This window comes from Pristiophorus japonicus, chromosome 2, assembly GCF_044704955.1.
Source record: "Pristiophorus japonicus isolate sPriJap1 chromosome 2, sPriJap1.hap1, whole genome shotgun sequence".
Classification (NCBI taxonomy): Eukaryota; Metazoa; Chordata; class Chondrichthyes; family Pristiophoridae; genus Pristiophorus; species Pristiophorus japonicus.
The window spans coordinates 212474990-212489066 of NC_091978.1; the positions used below are offsets into that span (position 1 = coordinate 212474990).

Below are 14077 nucleotides of genomic sequence, written 5' to 3' on the forward strand. Positions count from 1 at the left end.
CTTGGACAGACCACTGGAGGCAGCCTTTTAAAAAAAAATCACTTAATTTCTGTGGAGCCAGGAGTTCTCCTCATGGCTCGGCAAAAATACTGCAGGCTGTTATTGGCCTGGGCTCACGTCCCGCCTCATCCTGGGATTGACCACAGAGCCGGTTTGGCTTCGGAGCCGGAAGAAACTCCGAAGGTGCTGCCCGGCGAGGTCCACTGGGATGTCCGATTGGCATCTGCAGCTTGCTGGTTTAATTCAAATGAGGCCCGCCGCAGAATTTGGCTGGGTTCTGGCGCCAATGTCTTCAGGTCTGCATTCAAATCATGCCACCCATTTCGCACTGAAAACAGACACAAATTGAATTTTTCCTCCTTTGTTAGGACTGGATTAAATCACAGAAGAACAGCATTTAAAAAGGAACAAACAACAGGAAGGGGGCAGAAAGCACTCACACACATGGATGCATTTTGACCTGTAAAGTCCTTAACTGAAATACATGAGACAGTTAAATGACAAGAGATAGCAAGAGGTATAATGAGAAATTAAAGATACGGATAAGACACAGAAAATGAGTAACGGCTGAGTTGGGGGAGGGGTAAGGAATGGAAACAGGAAACCCCGGTAAAGTGCAGCAGGCTCCAGTAGCGTGGGAGAAGAAAAAAGGAGTTGACATCAGGTTACAGACTGCCCTGGGCAGTAGTGATACCCGCTCTCCTATATGGCTCAGAGACGTGGACCATATGCAGTAGACACCTCAAAGCGCTGGAGAAAATACCACCAGCGCTGCCTCTGCAAGATCCTGCAAATCCACTGGGAGGACAGACGCACCAAAGTCAGTGTTCTCGCTCAGGCCAACATCCCCAGCATCGAAGCACTGACCACACTCAACCAGTTCCGTTGGACGGGCCACATTGTCCGCTTGCCTGACACGAGATTCCCAAAGCAAGTGCTCTACTCGGAACTCCTTCATGGCAAGCAAGCCCCAGGTGGGCAAAGGAAGCGTTTTGGGGACGTCCTCAAAGCCTCCTTAATAAGGTGCAGCATCCCCAGCGACACCTGGGAATTCCTGGCCCAAGACGGCCCTAAGTGGAGGAAGAGCATCCGGGAGGGCGTTGAGCACCTCGACTCTCGTCGCTGAGAGCATGCAGAAATCAAGCACAGGCAGTGGAAGGAGCGTGCGGCAAACCAGACTCCCCACCCACTCCTTCCTTCAACCACTGTCTGTCCCACCTGTGACAGAGACTGTAATTCCCATATTGGACTGTACAGTCACCTAAGAACTGACTTTTAGAGTGGAAGTAAGTCTCCCTTGATTTCGAGGGACTGCCTTTGATGATGATGACAGACTGCCCACCAACAGTGCTTCAATGGAGAATTACCACCCTAGTCCTTTATTGATAACCCCAGACTGAAGATCACAGCTGGTGGCCTGCCTTTTATACTAGGCCAGGCACACCAGTACAGGTAACCTACAAGTCTCCCACTGCGGTGCCCTCTGGTGGCACACCTTGTGACAGTACAAACAGTAGCCATGTAGGATACATGACATCACACTCCCCCAAGCCTTTAGTGCAAATCGCCTCTGCATTGACTGTGCTCTGGGCTCTATCTGTTTGACCCTTGGCAGGTCGTTTCAATCTTGGGTAAGTGGTTGGTGAAGTAGAGTGCTGGTGGTTGCTGTTTGTGTGTGTCCCTGACCACTCCATTCTCCACCCACCCCACATATAGATTATGCCGGGGACTTATTGAATTCATATACATTCAAGTCCAGAAAAACAAGTTTGCATTACATTTGTGGTTCAGTTGTGAGAAAAGTACGTTCGACTAGTGAGATACATTATCGATGTGTACTGGGGGTCGGTGACTGGTGCGCAAGGACAAACTAGTTCCAGAACTGCTGGATGGTGTCCCCGCAGTCTGGTGGCGGCACGGTGCCCAATGCTGGCAGTGGGAACTCAGTTGGCTCGAGTTGCCTGCTCTCGGGGCTGTTGCTGTGGTTCCTAGCGTCGGGCAGGTTCACAGATGTCTGTGACCTCCCTGTCCTTTCTTTGCACCCTGGGTCGCTGCTGCTCCCTGAGGCGCTGTCATCTAGCAGTGCACAGGGAACTGCTGACTCGCTGGCCTGGGCGTTGTTTGGTTTGGGATCCTGGCTGGTCCCGGTCCCCTTTGGTAGCACTGTTGCGGACGACCCTTTATGGCCTTGATGGGGTCTGGGGGCTGCGCCTTAGCACAGTTTATTCTCTCAGGCTCGTGGTGGTTGGTGCCATCGGGTGCCTGAGAGTCGGAGCCGATCAGAAGCAGGGTATCGATACCGGTGCAGTTGCCCTACTGAGATCGCTTGCTCTGCAGCTCCTGTGTATTGGCTGCTTGTGGCCACACTCCATGGTGCATAACTCTGGTCCCACGGACACAGGCTACAGCGTTGGGTAGCTCCCTGGACCTGTGTGCTCCCAATGGGTGTTTGCCTGCTGCATTGGCTGTGTGCAGTTGAAATCCTACATCGCACAACGTTTCATTACTTATTGTGAATACCCTGGAGCTCCGATCGCGATAGCACAACTTTTCCTTGCTTGTTGCATGTACACAATTTTGATCATCACTTACACATTTAACATGATTGCGATCGCGTGACTTTTCCTTGCTAGTTGCATGTACACATCTCTGATCATCACTTACACATTTTATCTCTAACTCACAGTTGCTATTACATTGCTTGAGTGTGGGAACTGTCCCTTTAAGTGTGGTGGGATGCAGGCCTCATTTAGAGAGCCTTGCTTTCTTTACCCCAATCCTCTTCTCCGTTTGGTGCCACGTGTTGCTCCATCAGCGCTGCACCTCGTGGTCTGGCCGCTGCCATCTTTTTCTTCAGCGCATTACCTCGTGGTTCGGGCGCCATTTTTCCTCCATCCACGATGTCGACCTGCGGTGATCCTCTTCTCTCCGGGTTCTGCCTCCGAAACTGGGAAGTCGCCTCTGGATCCAATTTTCTTTCTCTGAAGTCTTGCCACTGGAGCCTGGAAGGTGCATTCAGATCGTCTCAGCTGGATCATTTCCACGCAGTCGTGCTGAGCGGTCTGTGCCTTGGGTGCTGTGCTGGTCTGCTCTCTGGTGCCGGATCCAACGTCAGGTGAGGGCTTGCTTTGCCTCTGAGCACAGAGGGTGTCGATCGCTGGAGGGGTGAAGTCTTCCCACTTCCAATGGAACTTCTCCATCCACCTTCTTCCGAGTAGCGTTGGTCCATCACCTGCAACAATCCACAGAGGTAACTTGTGCACCGTGCCATCATGGAGTGCCTTTACATTCTCACTACCAACGACTGGGATAAGTTCATTGGAGTAGGTGCGCAGCTTTGCCTGAACCGGGACCAACTTGGGTCGTTCAGTTTGATTGTCCCATAGCCTTTCAAAGGCTTCTTGATTCATTACTGACTGGCTCGCGCCCCCGTGTCCACTTCCATGAAGACTGAAACGCCATCTATTTCGACTTCCATCCTCAATAGGGAACACTCGGTGGTGCAGGTGAACAAGCTATATACCTCCTCGTGGGGCTGAGCTGCCTCTCTGCCTATCGTTTCATAATCCGCGCTGGATTCATGGCCATCTGCAGACTCTTCATCGACACAGTGAGTCATATTTCTCTTACACATTCGCTGGAGGTGGCCCTTTGTGCTGCAGTCTTTGCATACATCGTCTTTAAAGCGGCACTGATGAGCCCTGTGATTCCCTCCACAACGCCAGCATGGAGCTACTCGATTAGACCCCTCGGCAGACTCTGAGTTAAGGGACTTGGAGGCCTGTTCTCTCTTCCCTGAGAAGGTTCGCGTTCTACAGTCCAGCCTCTAAAAGGTGGCACTCTGTGCACAGTACTTGCCAGGTTTGAGTGCTGAGGGTGAGTCATCTGCCTAGAGCTGCAGGTCGAGGTCATGAATGCCTGGCTCACAGAGATGACCTTCTGCAGTGTGACTGTGGTATCTGCCGACAGTAGCTTATGAAGAAGGCTCTCATGGCCTATTCCAATGACAAAAATGTTCCACAGCGCTTCGGTGAAGTGGTCACCAAAATCACACGGTGTCGCCAGCCTTCTGAGCTCTGCAGCGTATTTCGCGATTTCCTGGCCTTTGGGTCGTCGGTGGGTGTAGAACTGATGTCTGGCTATGAGGATGCTCTCCTTGGGCTTGAGTTGCTCCTGGATCAGTGTTACAAGCTCCTCGTACATCTTGGTTATTGTCTTCGCTGGTGCCAGCAAGTCCCTGACGAGGCCATAGACGGTGGACCCATAACTGGTTAGAGGATAGCTCTGCGCTTGCCAGCAAGTGTGGCCGGGTTGTCTCCTGCCAGGTCGTTTGCTGTGAAGAAATGGTTGAGCCTCTCCACAAAGGCGTCCCAATCATCATCATCGGCGAACTGCTGCAACGTCCAAAGGGTAGCCATTTTTGCATGAAAGTCCGTAATCTCGTCGCCAATTGTTATGTCCTTGGATGCTCTGATAATGACTCCACAAAGCAACGTGTTGTACTTGAACTGTAGTGACCTTAGTCCTTTATTGATAACTCCAGATTGAGGATGACACCTGCTGGCCTGCCTTTTATACTAGGCCAGGGACACCTGTACAGGTAACCTAAAAGTCTCCCACTGCTGTGTCCTCTGGTGGTACACCTTGTGATGGTACAAACAGTAGTCATGTAGGATACATGACAGGATGGGGCAGTTAATATCAAAGCTTTTGTCACAGGTACTGACTTGCTGTCAGCTGAGTGCATCCAGCAAATTCTGTTTTGTTTGATTTCCAGATCTGCAGGTTTTTTTGTGTCTTTTTAGAAATGTATTGCCATCCTATAACAGCAAAACCAACCTCTGGTATGAGTACCAGAAACTCATTATGTAGTTAGTTCTTGCATAATGAACATGAAGCCGCAAAATATTGCCATAATTATCAGATTTGACACTATGGTTCTACATCAGACTAAATCCCAATCAATCAGAAACAAGTGAGCAGTGTGTGCACCTTGGGATGGGCATTTATCGAGACTAAAACAGAGCTACACCCTCAGATTATGCTGAAAACAGAAATGTTATTGTGTGCTTCATGCTTTCATTGGTTGAATTAGCAGCCTGGGCAATTACTGAGCTCCTGATTCATCAGTTTTCTTACCTACTGATCCTCAGAGCTGAGTACAGTTGAGGGATGCTATTTGGCCTTTATAATTCATTTTTCCATGGAATCGACAATCCCCTCATCCATTACAAGCATTCAGTTGTCTCTTGAATGATTTGAAATATTGCTTCCACTGCAGGTATTAGTGTATTTGAAAAAGTACATCCGGATATCAGTCCTCAACTTGCCTTTTTACTAGTTTATACCTATGTCCTGCAGTTATGGTTTAATTTGAATCTTTTCTATTCCATTTAGTACCTTGTATGTGTTTTCAAGTTTCCTCTCATACACCTCCTTTCAAGATAGAAATTTGGTTTTCCTAACCCTTCACCATAATCCAGTTCCCTGACTGGACCTCAGTGATCACACTTGCCATTCTTCGGTGCACCAGAGCTTGAATGAGACAAGAGAGACAGTGACCCAAACTGAGAGCAACATTCAAAGTGTGGTCTAAACAGGGCACTATGAAGCTTTTGTGTTTAAAAAAAAAAATTGTTCCTGGGATGTGGGCGTCGCTGTCAAGGCCAGCATTTATTGCACATCCCTAATTGCCCTTAAGATGGTGATGAGCCGCCTTCTTGAACAGCAGCAGCCCTTGCGGTGAAGGTTCTCCCACAGTGCTGTTGGGAAGTTCCAGGACTTTGACCCAGCGACGATGAAGGAACAGCGATATATTTCCAAGTCAGGATGGTGTGTGACTTGGAGGGGAATGTGAAGGTCATGATGTTCCCATGCGCCTGCTGCCCATGTTCTTCTCGGTAATAGAGGTCGCGAGTTTGGGAAGTGCTGCTGAAGAAGCCTTAGTGAGTTGCTGCAGTGCATCTTATAGATAGTACACACTGCACCGGTGCGCCGATGGTGGAGAGAGTGAATGTTTAAGGTGGTTGGTGAGGTGCCAATCAAGCGGGCTGTTCTGTCCTGGATGATGTTGAGCTTCTTGTGTGTTGTTGGAGCTGCATTCATCCAGGCAAGTGGTGAGTATTCCATCACACTCCTGACTTGTGCCTTGTAGATGGTGGAAAGACTTTGGGGAGTCAGGAGGTGTGACACTCGCCACAGAATACCCAGCCTCTGAGCTGCTCTTGTTGCCACAGTATTTATGTTTCTGGTCAATGGTGACCCCCAGGATGTTGATTGTGGAGGATTTGGCGATGGTTATGCTGTTGAATGTCAAGGGGTGGTGGTTAGACTCTCACTTGTTGGAGAGAGTCATTGCCTGGCACTTGTGTTGCGCGAATGTTGCTGGCCACTTATCAGCCCAAGCCTGAATGTCGTCCAGGTCTTGTTGCATTCGGGCATGGACTGCTTCATTATCTGAGGAGATGCAAATGGCACTGAATATTGTGCAGTCATCAGCGAACATCCCACTGCTGACTTTATGATGGAGGGAAGGTCAATGATGAAGCAGTTAAGGATGGTTGGGCCTAGGACATTGCTCTGAGGAGCTCCTGCAGTGATATCCTGGAGCTGTGATGATTAAGCTCCAACCACCACAACCATCTTCCTTTGTGCTAGGTATGAGTCCAGTCAGTGGAGAGTTTTCTCCGTTTCCCTTTGATTCCAGTTTTACTAGGGCTCCTTGGTGCCACACTCGGTCAAATGCTGCCTTGATGTCAAGGGCAGGCACTGCCACCTCACCTCTGGAATTCAGCTCTTTTGTCCATGTTTGGACCAAGGCTGTAATGAGGTCTAAAGCCGAGTGGTCCTGGCGGAACCCAAATTGAGTATCGGTGAGCAGGTTATTGGTAAGTGCTGCTGGATAGCACTGTTGATGACATCTTCCATCACTTTGCTGATAAATGAGAGTAGCTTGATGGAGCAGTAAGTGGCTGGATTGGATTTGTCCTGCATGATGGCATTGTTGGATCTCTTAATTTCCAATGAAATACGAACTCCGATTGTAGTTTTAATGTAACTTTATTCTGGCAGCAGCAACAAGCTTCTGGCTTTAAGCCAGGCCTTTGTCCTTCTGAGACCACATGGCCAAAATGGCTGTACTTATACCTGGTTCAATTTACAGAAAAGAACTCGCCTTCTTTGACCTTATTGGCTGAATTGATAGTCTTTTAACCTTTAATTGGCTCGCTACCCAAGGTCCTAAAATGTCAAGTTGATTGATGACTTTATGCAATGTGGTCTGTGTTCTTTCAAAAACTGCAGCCAGGCTGCAGAGCTTGAATTCTCAATCAATCCCTTCTTTGATTCTTTCACAAAATGAATCATACAACATTCGGTATCACTGGTTAAACATTCTACAAAATAATTTCATACATGTTAATAGAGTTTCCTTCTAAAATTTGTTGATGTGTTTCGCCACATGTTCGGACCAGTAGCTTTCACACAAATTTACACCAACCCGAGTTCCATCGTGGCCACAATGGAAGTCTGGTTTTAGTACGTTAATTAACCTTATTCCAATTTAATCCAAATCAATATCTTAATTCAACCAGTGAACAACCTTCCCTTAAGCATAACATACCCCTGTGCCACGTACAGACGGTCTACTGGGACCTGCAAGGTGTCTCACATGCGGGACAGCAGCTACAGCCGCCTGGTCGCAACAGATTTAATCAATATAAACAAACAATATAAAAGTAAAATAATTACAACGAATAGAATTATACCTTCCACCAATGAAGTTCCTATTGAACCTAGCCATTCAATGGCTCCACTCCACAAAGTCAATGATGGGAGTTGCTTAAGTTTTTCTACCTCCTTTTGGATATGCTCCACTAAGTGGGTAATTTCATCGGAGCTATCTGGGATATACGTGCAACACTCAGTTCCGAGTAGGTTGCAAGTACCTCCCTTTTCAGCCAGGATGTAGTCAAGGGCAAATCTATTCTGTCGGGCTACTGTGCGGATTGCTACCATTTCTGCATTGATTTTAACTAGGGCCTCTGAGATATCATTGGCTACCTGTTCCACAACGGATGCCATGTTAATGGATTCCCTTGCCAGTCTGGCGGTCCCACACCCGGGGATCAGAATGGCAAAGAACCTCTCTGTTTCTGTGATAGCTCTCTTAGGACAGTGTAAATCTTCCGACAGTGACTTTATATGATACATATACGGCACAATGTAGGCTAGATAGCAGGATCCCGTCCAATTCTGGGGCAGCCAAGGGTAGGCCTTGTGGCCACACACCCAATAGGTGCCATTATAGGCAATGAAGGATAGCTGTTTCTTTGTCAGCAACACTCCGGGGCCTGTCCAGGCTTTTCCATCTGTTTTATTCAGAATCTCCGTTTCGTTAAAAATTCCCACATCGGCCCAGTTTGGACGGTTCCGTGGCTTGATTATATTATAATTCTGGGAGCAGTTACTATACCTCATATTTTGGCCTCCTTTGATGTTTCTAATCAGACGGACCGATTCCCCCGGTCTTCCTATTCCCGTTGTATTAGCGATAACAACAAATGGGGGCCGTTTGGAATTATTGTAGCACGGTTGGTATCCCACTTCAAAGGTAGTCAGATTGTAACCTGCTGACTTCTATTTACGTGCCCAGTTTTCCGTATTCTGAAACGCATTGTCTGTTTTGTTTTGATTAATTATCCACACAGCCATTTCCGAGATATTTAAGGGAACTGGCCTCAAGGGAATCCCTTCGTTTGAGTGAATTGGAATATGCGCACACACCCAACAACTAGAAATGTTACTTTGTTTGGCATAAATGTATGACATATATAAAAAGATATTTACATGTAATTCCTTTGCTACCCTACTATTTCCCTTTGGTGCAGAGGGTCGGCTAGTAAGAAGTAGGCCTATGCCTAGAATACCTACAATCAGTAATACAGTAAATTTATACATTTTGGCAAAAAGTAATTGTCCTTATTAGATTTCAGCTTCAGTTACGGGTGCTCGTTTAACATGTGAAGCGTGGATCCAGGCTTTCTTTCCTTGGACTTTAACAGCTGCCTGGGTGGTCAATAACACTTGATAAGGTCCCTCCCACTTGGCACCCAAAGGTTCTTTATGCAACTCATCCAGACTCCCGGGATGATGTCATGTCCTCCTTCGGGTGGATTACCCCAAGCTGCCGATACCTGTCGGGAAACAGAACTAATAGCATTGGTTAAGTTCTGACAGTATGATAACAAAGTGTCACTCATTAAGTGAACATCAGCTTTCCTTAAAACGATAGTTCCTGGCAGCGACATGGGTCTTCCTGTTATAATTTCAAATGGCCTTAGACCTGTAGTTCTGTTCGGGGTTGCCCTAATGTTACATAGCACTATTGGCAGTGCCTGGGGCCATGGTGTTCCTTCTTGGTGATATTTGGCAAGCTGTTGTTTCAGAGTTCGATTCATACGCTCTACTTGTCCTGATGATTGTGGATGATAAGGACAGTGTAAATCCCACGTAATGTTCAGTAACCTACAGACTTCTTGGCAGACAGCACCTGTGAAGTGTGTTCCCTGATCTGAGTCAATGCTACTCGGGACTCCCCATCGGGGAATGTAATCCTTATACAAGACCTTTGCAGTGTGATTGGCTGTGGCTCTTTTAGTTGGGACAGCTTCTACCCATCTAGAGAATCTGTCGACCATGACAAGAATGTTAGTGTATCCTTGGCATGAAGGAAGAGATATATAATCAACCTGCAGATGCTGGAATGGTCCGACTGGGGCAGGGGGCCTTATTTGGGGCATGACCGTGATGGGCATGTTTTTTAAATCCCCGACCCCACCAGCTTTTCTGGAACTGTTCCGTCATCTGTTGTGAGGCCAAGTGTCCCCACGAGTGGATCTGTTGGGCTAAAAAAGACATAAGCGCTTGTGGCGCAACTAGCTTGTCGGTAACCCTTTGTCTCCAGACACCATCTTCACATAGCTTAATTCCTGCCTCAATCCATGTCCATTTTTCCTCTCGGGAGCACTCGCCTTGCATTGTTTGAAGGTCTCATGTCAGAGTTCTGAGTGCTTTCAATCTGCACATCTGTGTTGGTTCTTCTGGGGGAACGCCCTTTGAGGCGGCATCTTTAGCTGCCTGGTCGGCTAGGGCATTTCCCTGTGCTTCTGTGGTATTTTCCTTGGTCTGAGCCTTACACTTCAGGATGGACACTTCCTGAGGTAATTGTATGGCCTCTAGTAAGTCTTGGGCTTCTTTTCCATTTCGGATAGGTGTACCAGCAGCAGTGAGGAATCCTCTTTTCTGCCATAACAGACCAAAGTCGTGAGCGACTCCAAAAGCATAACGCAAATCTGTGTAGACATTAGCTATCTGTCCTTCTGCTATTCGAGATGCTTCTGACAGGGCCCGTAACTCGGCCTGTTGTGCTGACGTTCCTGAGGGTAAACATCCTTTTGCCACTACCTCATATAAGGCTGTAACTGCCCATCCTGCTTTTCTGGTACCATTGTCAACAAAGGAGGAACCATCTGTAAACAGGATGAGGTCTGGGTTGTGCAGAGGCTCCTCTGCTGCTAAGGCTGCTTCTTCTGTTTCTTTTAAATCTCCACGCAGTCATGCTCTTCACATTCTCCCCCCTCTTGCTCTCTCGATTCTGACATCGGGAGCATAGTTGCGGGATTAACCGGGCTGGCCCGGACGATATGCAGATTAGGAGCTTCCAAAACTGCTGTCCAACGGGTCCATCTAGCTGCCATCACCTGAGACATTCTATTCATAGACAGCAAAGCATGTATGGTGTGGGGACACTTGACAATCAGCTTTTGGTCGATGACTAGACCCGCAGTGATCATTACCGCTCGACATGGAGCTTCCATGGCCCTTAGGCAACTTCCCCATCCGAGGGCTACCGCATCCAGTTTTGTTGAATAATAGCCAATAGGTCTTTGCTGATCCCCATGTTCTTGTGTCAGTATAGCTGTCATGTATCCTTCTTTCTCATGGACAAACAGGGTAAATGGCTTAACACTGTCGGGGATTCCCAGAGCCGGTGCCGAACACAAAGCTTTTATCAAACTCAGGAAGGCCTCTTGTTGTTCCTTAGTGAGGGTGATAGCTTCTTTAGAGGCACGTTTCCCCTTTAAAGTATCATTCAATGGCTGAGCAAGCTGTGTGAAGGAGTCAATCCAATTTCTATTAAAGTTACACAATCCCAAAAAAGACCTCAGTTCCTGAATAGTGGTGGGTTTTTTAGCAGCCCGAATGGCTACAGTTCTATCCTGGGTAAGTTCTCTCTTTCCTTGTGAAATCTTTTGTCCCAGGTATACAACCTCTTCTTGGGATATTTGTGCTTTGTCGATGCTGGCTTTATGTCCTTTCATCCAAAGGTGGTCCAGCAAAGCTCGTAAATCTTGTTCATGCTGTTCTTCCGTGTTTGAAGCTAGCAGGATATCGTCTACATATTGGATGACTGTGGATGACAGGGGAGGTAATTCTCGCAAATAGCTTTGTAAAGCCATGTGGAATACCGTAAGGCTGTTGTGGAAACCCTGCGGTAACCGGGTCCAAGTATACTGTTGTCCTTGAACAGTGAAAGCAAACCACTGTCGAACCTCCGGTGCCAGAGGCACCGACCAAAATCCGTTGGCCATATCTATAACCGAGAAATATTTATGTTCTGGTTTGAGGGCATTAAAAATGGTGGAGGGATCTGCGACCAAAGGAGCTTTTTGATCAATACACTGGTTAGCTTTCCTATAATCGACAGTCAAACACCAAGTCTCATTAGATTTCTGTACCGGCCACACGGGGCTATTGGAGGAGCTATGCGTTTTAATAAGCACCCCTTGTTTCTCCAATTGCTGAATAACCGGTAAGATTCCCGCGATGGCAGTTGGACTGATGGGATACTGTTTAGTGCATGGAGGCTTGGTCCCGGTAAATGATGCAGGCTCCATCTGGAATAGGCCACAATCGTTCTTATCTTTAGCCCATATCGGGTGTTCTTTCAATTCTTCTTTCTTCAAAGTTCTAATTGACCATGTCACCCGACCATCCTCAAAATGCAATGATGAATCTACTTGGATTAGAACATCCATTCCCAAAAGGGGTCGATCTACTGGGCCTATCCAGACCGGCGTGGTTAGTTCATGTGGACCCAGCTCTATAAGTACCGGTGTTGTCCTTTTAATTTCCATTTTATGGCCCCCAACTGCATAGGCTGTACATGCCCTACCATCCAACAGCAAAGAGTCTCCATATTGTAGGGGTAAGCATGTTAATTCCGCCCCTGTGTCTAAAAGACAGTCCACATCCTTATCGCCCACCCTCACAGTTATATATAACCTATCTCCCCTTTGTTGTATTGTTGCGAGGAGGGGGGCCAGGGTGGGCTCTAATCGTTTTTTGCTATCCCTTCTGTTGTTGTATTGTCAGTCGCCTAAATGCTTCTATGAGGTCATTATCTTGTGACAAGCCTGGTTTGTTGGCTGAATTGTATCCCTGGCTGCGTCCTTGTTCCCGGCCACGACCTTGCTGTTTTGCCCTGCACGTCTTGGCCCAGTGACCTTCTTTCCCACAATAATAAAGTTTTCCGGGTAATTTTCCAAATGACTGTTTATCGTAATCCTGGGATTTCCATACCATAGCCTGTACAGCTCGGACTTTAGCTCCCATATCCCGATCTAATTGGTTACATCGATCCACCAATGCTGCAAAGGTTGTTCCTCAACCTTCCCAGTCCGGTAACACCACCTTAAGCATTGTGGACAGTTCTGGCTTTAGACCTGCCACAAAAGCTGTTTTCAGGGGTCCAAAACACTTGTTCATCCATTTCCTCATCCGTATTATTCATACCCGAATGTTCTAGCCACGTGCATCTAAACCGCTCGTCATACTCCAGGACCTCCTCTGTTCCTTTCTGTTGGCAGGCTGCAATTTTTCCCCAGTCTGTCTTAGCTGGACTGAAGGCTTGCAGCCAGTGTTTAATCGTATCCCACCCTGCATCTAATTCTTGCTCATCCTGCCCCAAAGCTTCTTCTACCTTGTCGTGCACTTTTCTTCCCTGTGTTTTTGGCACCATTATGGTCAAAATATATATCAACTTCATCCGTCCCAGGGATGAAGTTGATATATATTTCTTTAGCGGTCCAATTGGTCCCATGTTTTTACTCCCCCTTTCTTTGGATTGGGCAATTCCTTGGACCATTTATCAATTTTCTCCGGGTCTGCCGAATCATGAAATAAGTATTCTGCACACACCCTTTTCCTCGTTTTTTTGGTTCCGCCCTCATCTGCAGTCTCTTCTGATTTGACTACAACTCATCTTTTTTTAAATGGGGCACCCCTAATTCTTCATCCTTCGACCCTGTATCATCGGAGGATTCAGAATCCGTATCTATTTCTTGGTCGTGCCTTTGGGTTTGCGCTTTTAATTTATCCAAACATGGGTACCCTGGGAATTGACCGATACATTTTCCTTTTCCTATTACTGTCTCTTGACCTAATGATTTTTTCCATTCTTTAATTTCACCTTTAAGATCTTTAACTTCCGCTTCCGACTTTTCAAGTTCAAATCTTTGCTGTCGCAGCTGTGCACAAACAGCTTGCAATTGGTCCTTTGTACTGGTCAGTTCTTAATCATGTTGGGAACGCATTATAATTTCATTCCGCTTTCGGATCTGTCCCATAACGGCTAGGGACCATCTAGTTCGCTCTTTATTTTTCATACGGGTCGTTTTTCCCCAGACCCTTTTAATCTCGTCCAAGGATCATTGTCCTTTGGAGGTTCCGTACTTTTGTTCGATCTTAATACGGGTTTTAGATAAGTTGAATTGTTGCTCTATGTATTCTTTCAACTGTTGGAGGATTTCATCTATTGAAATATCAGGTCCTGCCTGCCCACCTTTAACAGTTGTAGGCAATTCTTTGCTCTTATCTCCTGCTGCCATAATACTGATTTCTTTACTGGGGTCGCGAGTCGTAGGCTTTCCAGCCGATCAGTCGATCGGTGATTAATTAACTAACACACCGCCGAAGTTAGACGTCTATGGGACCTCGAGCCGACTACCAACCGGAG

The 14077-nt window shown here is 47.1% G+C and overlaps 1 protein-coding gene across 1 annotated transcript in view; it reads right to left on the reverse strand.

Moving 5' to 3' along the window:
- Nucleotides 1-125: 125 nt before the first annotated feature.
- LOC139229730 (ADP-ribosyl cyclase/cyclic ADP-ribose hydrolase 2-like) overlaps nt 126-14077 on the reverse strand; it is a 46280-nt gene continuing 32328 nt past the window's right edge. The window contains exon 8 of the mRNA XM_070861279.1: nt 126-328. Within this exon, the coding sequence (XP_070717380.1) occupies nt 126-328 (203 nt within the window). The remainder of the gene's footprint in view (nt 329-14077) is intronic.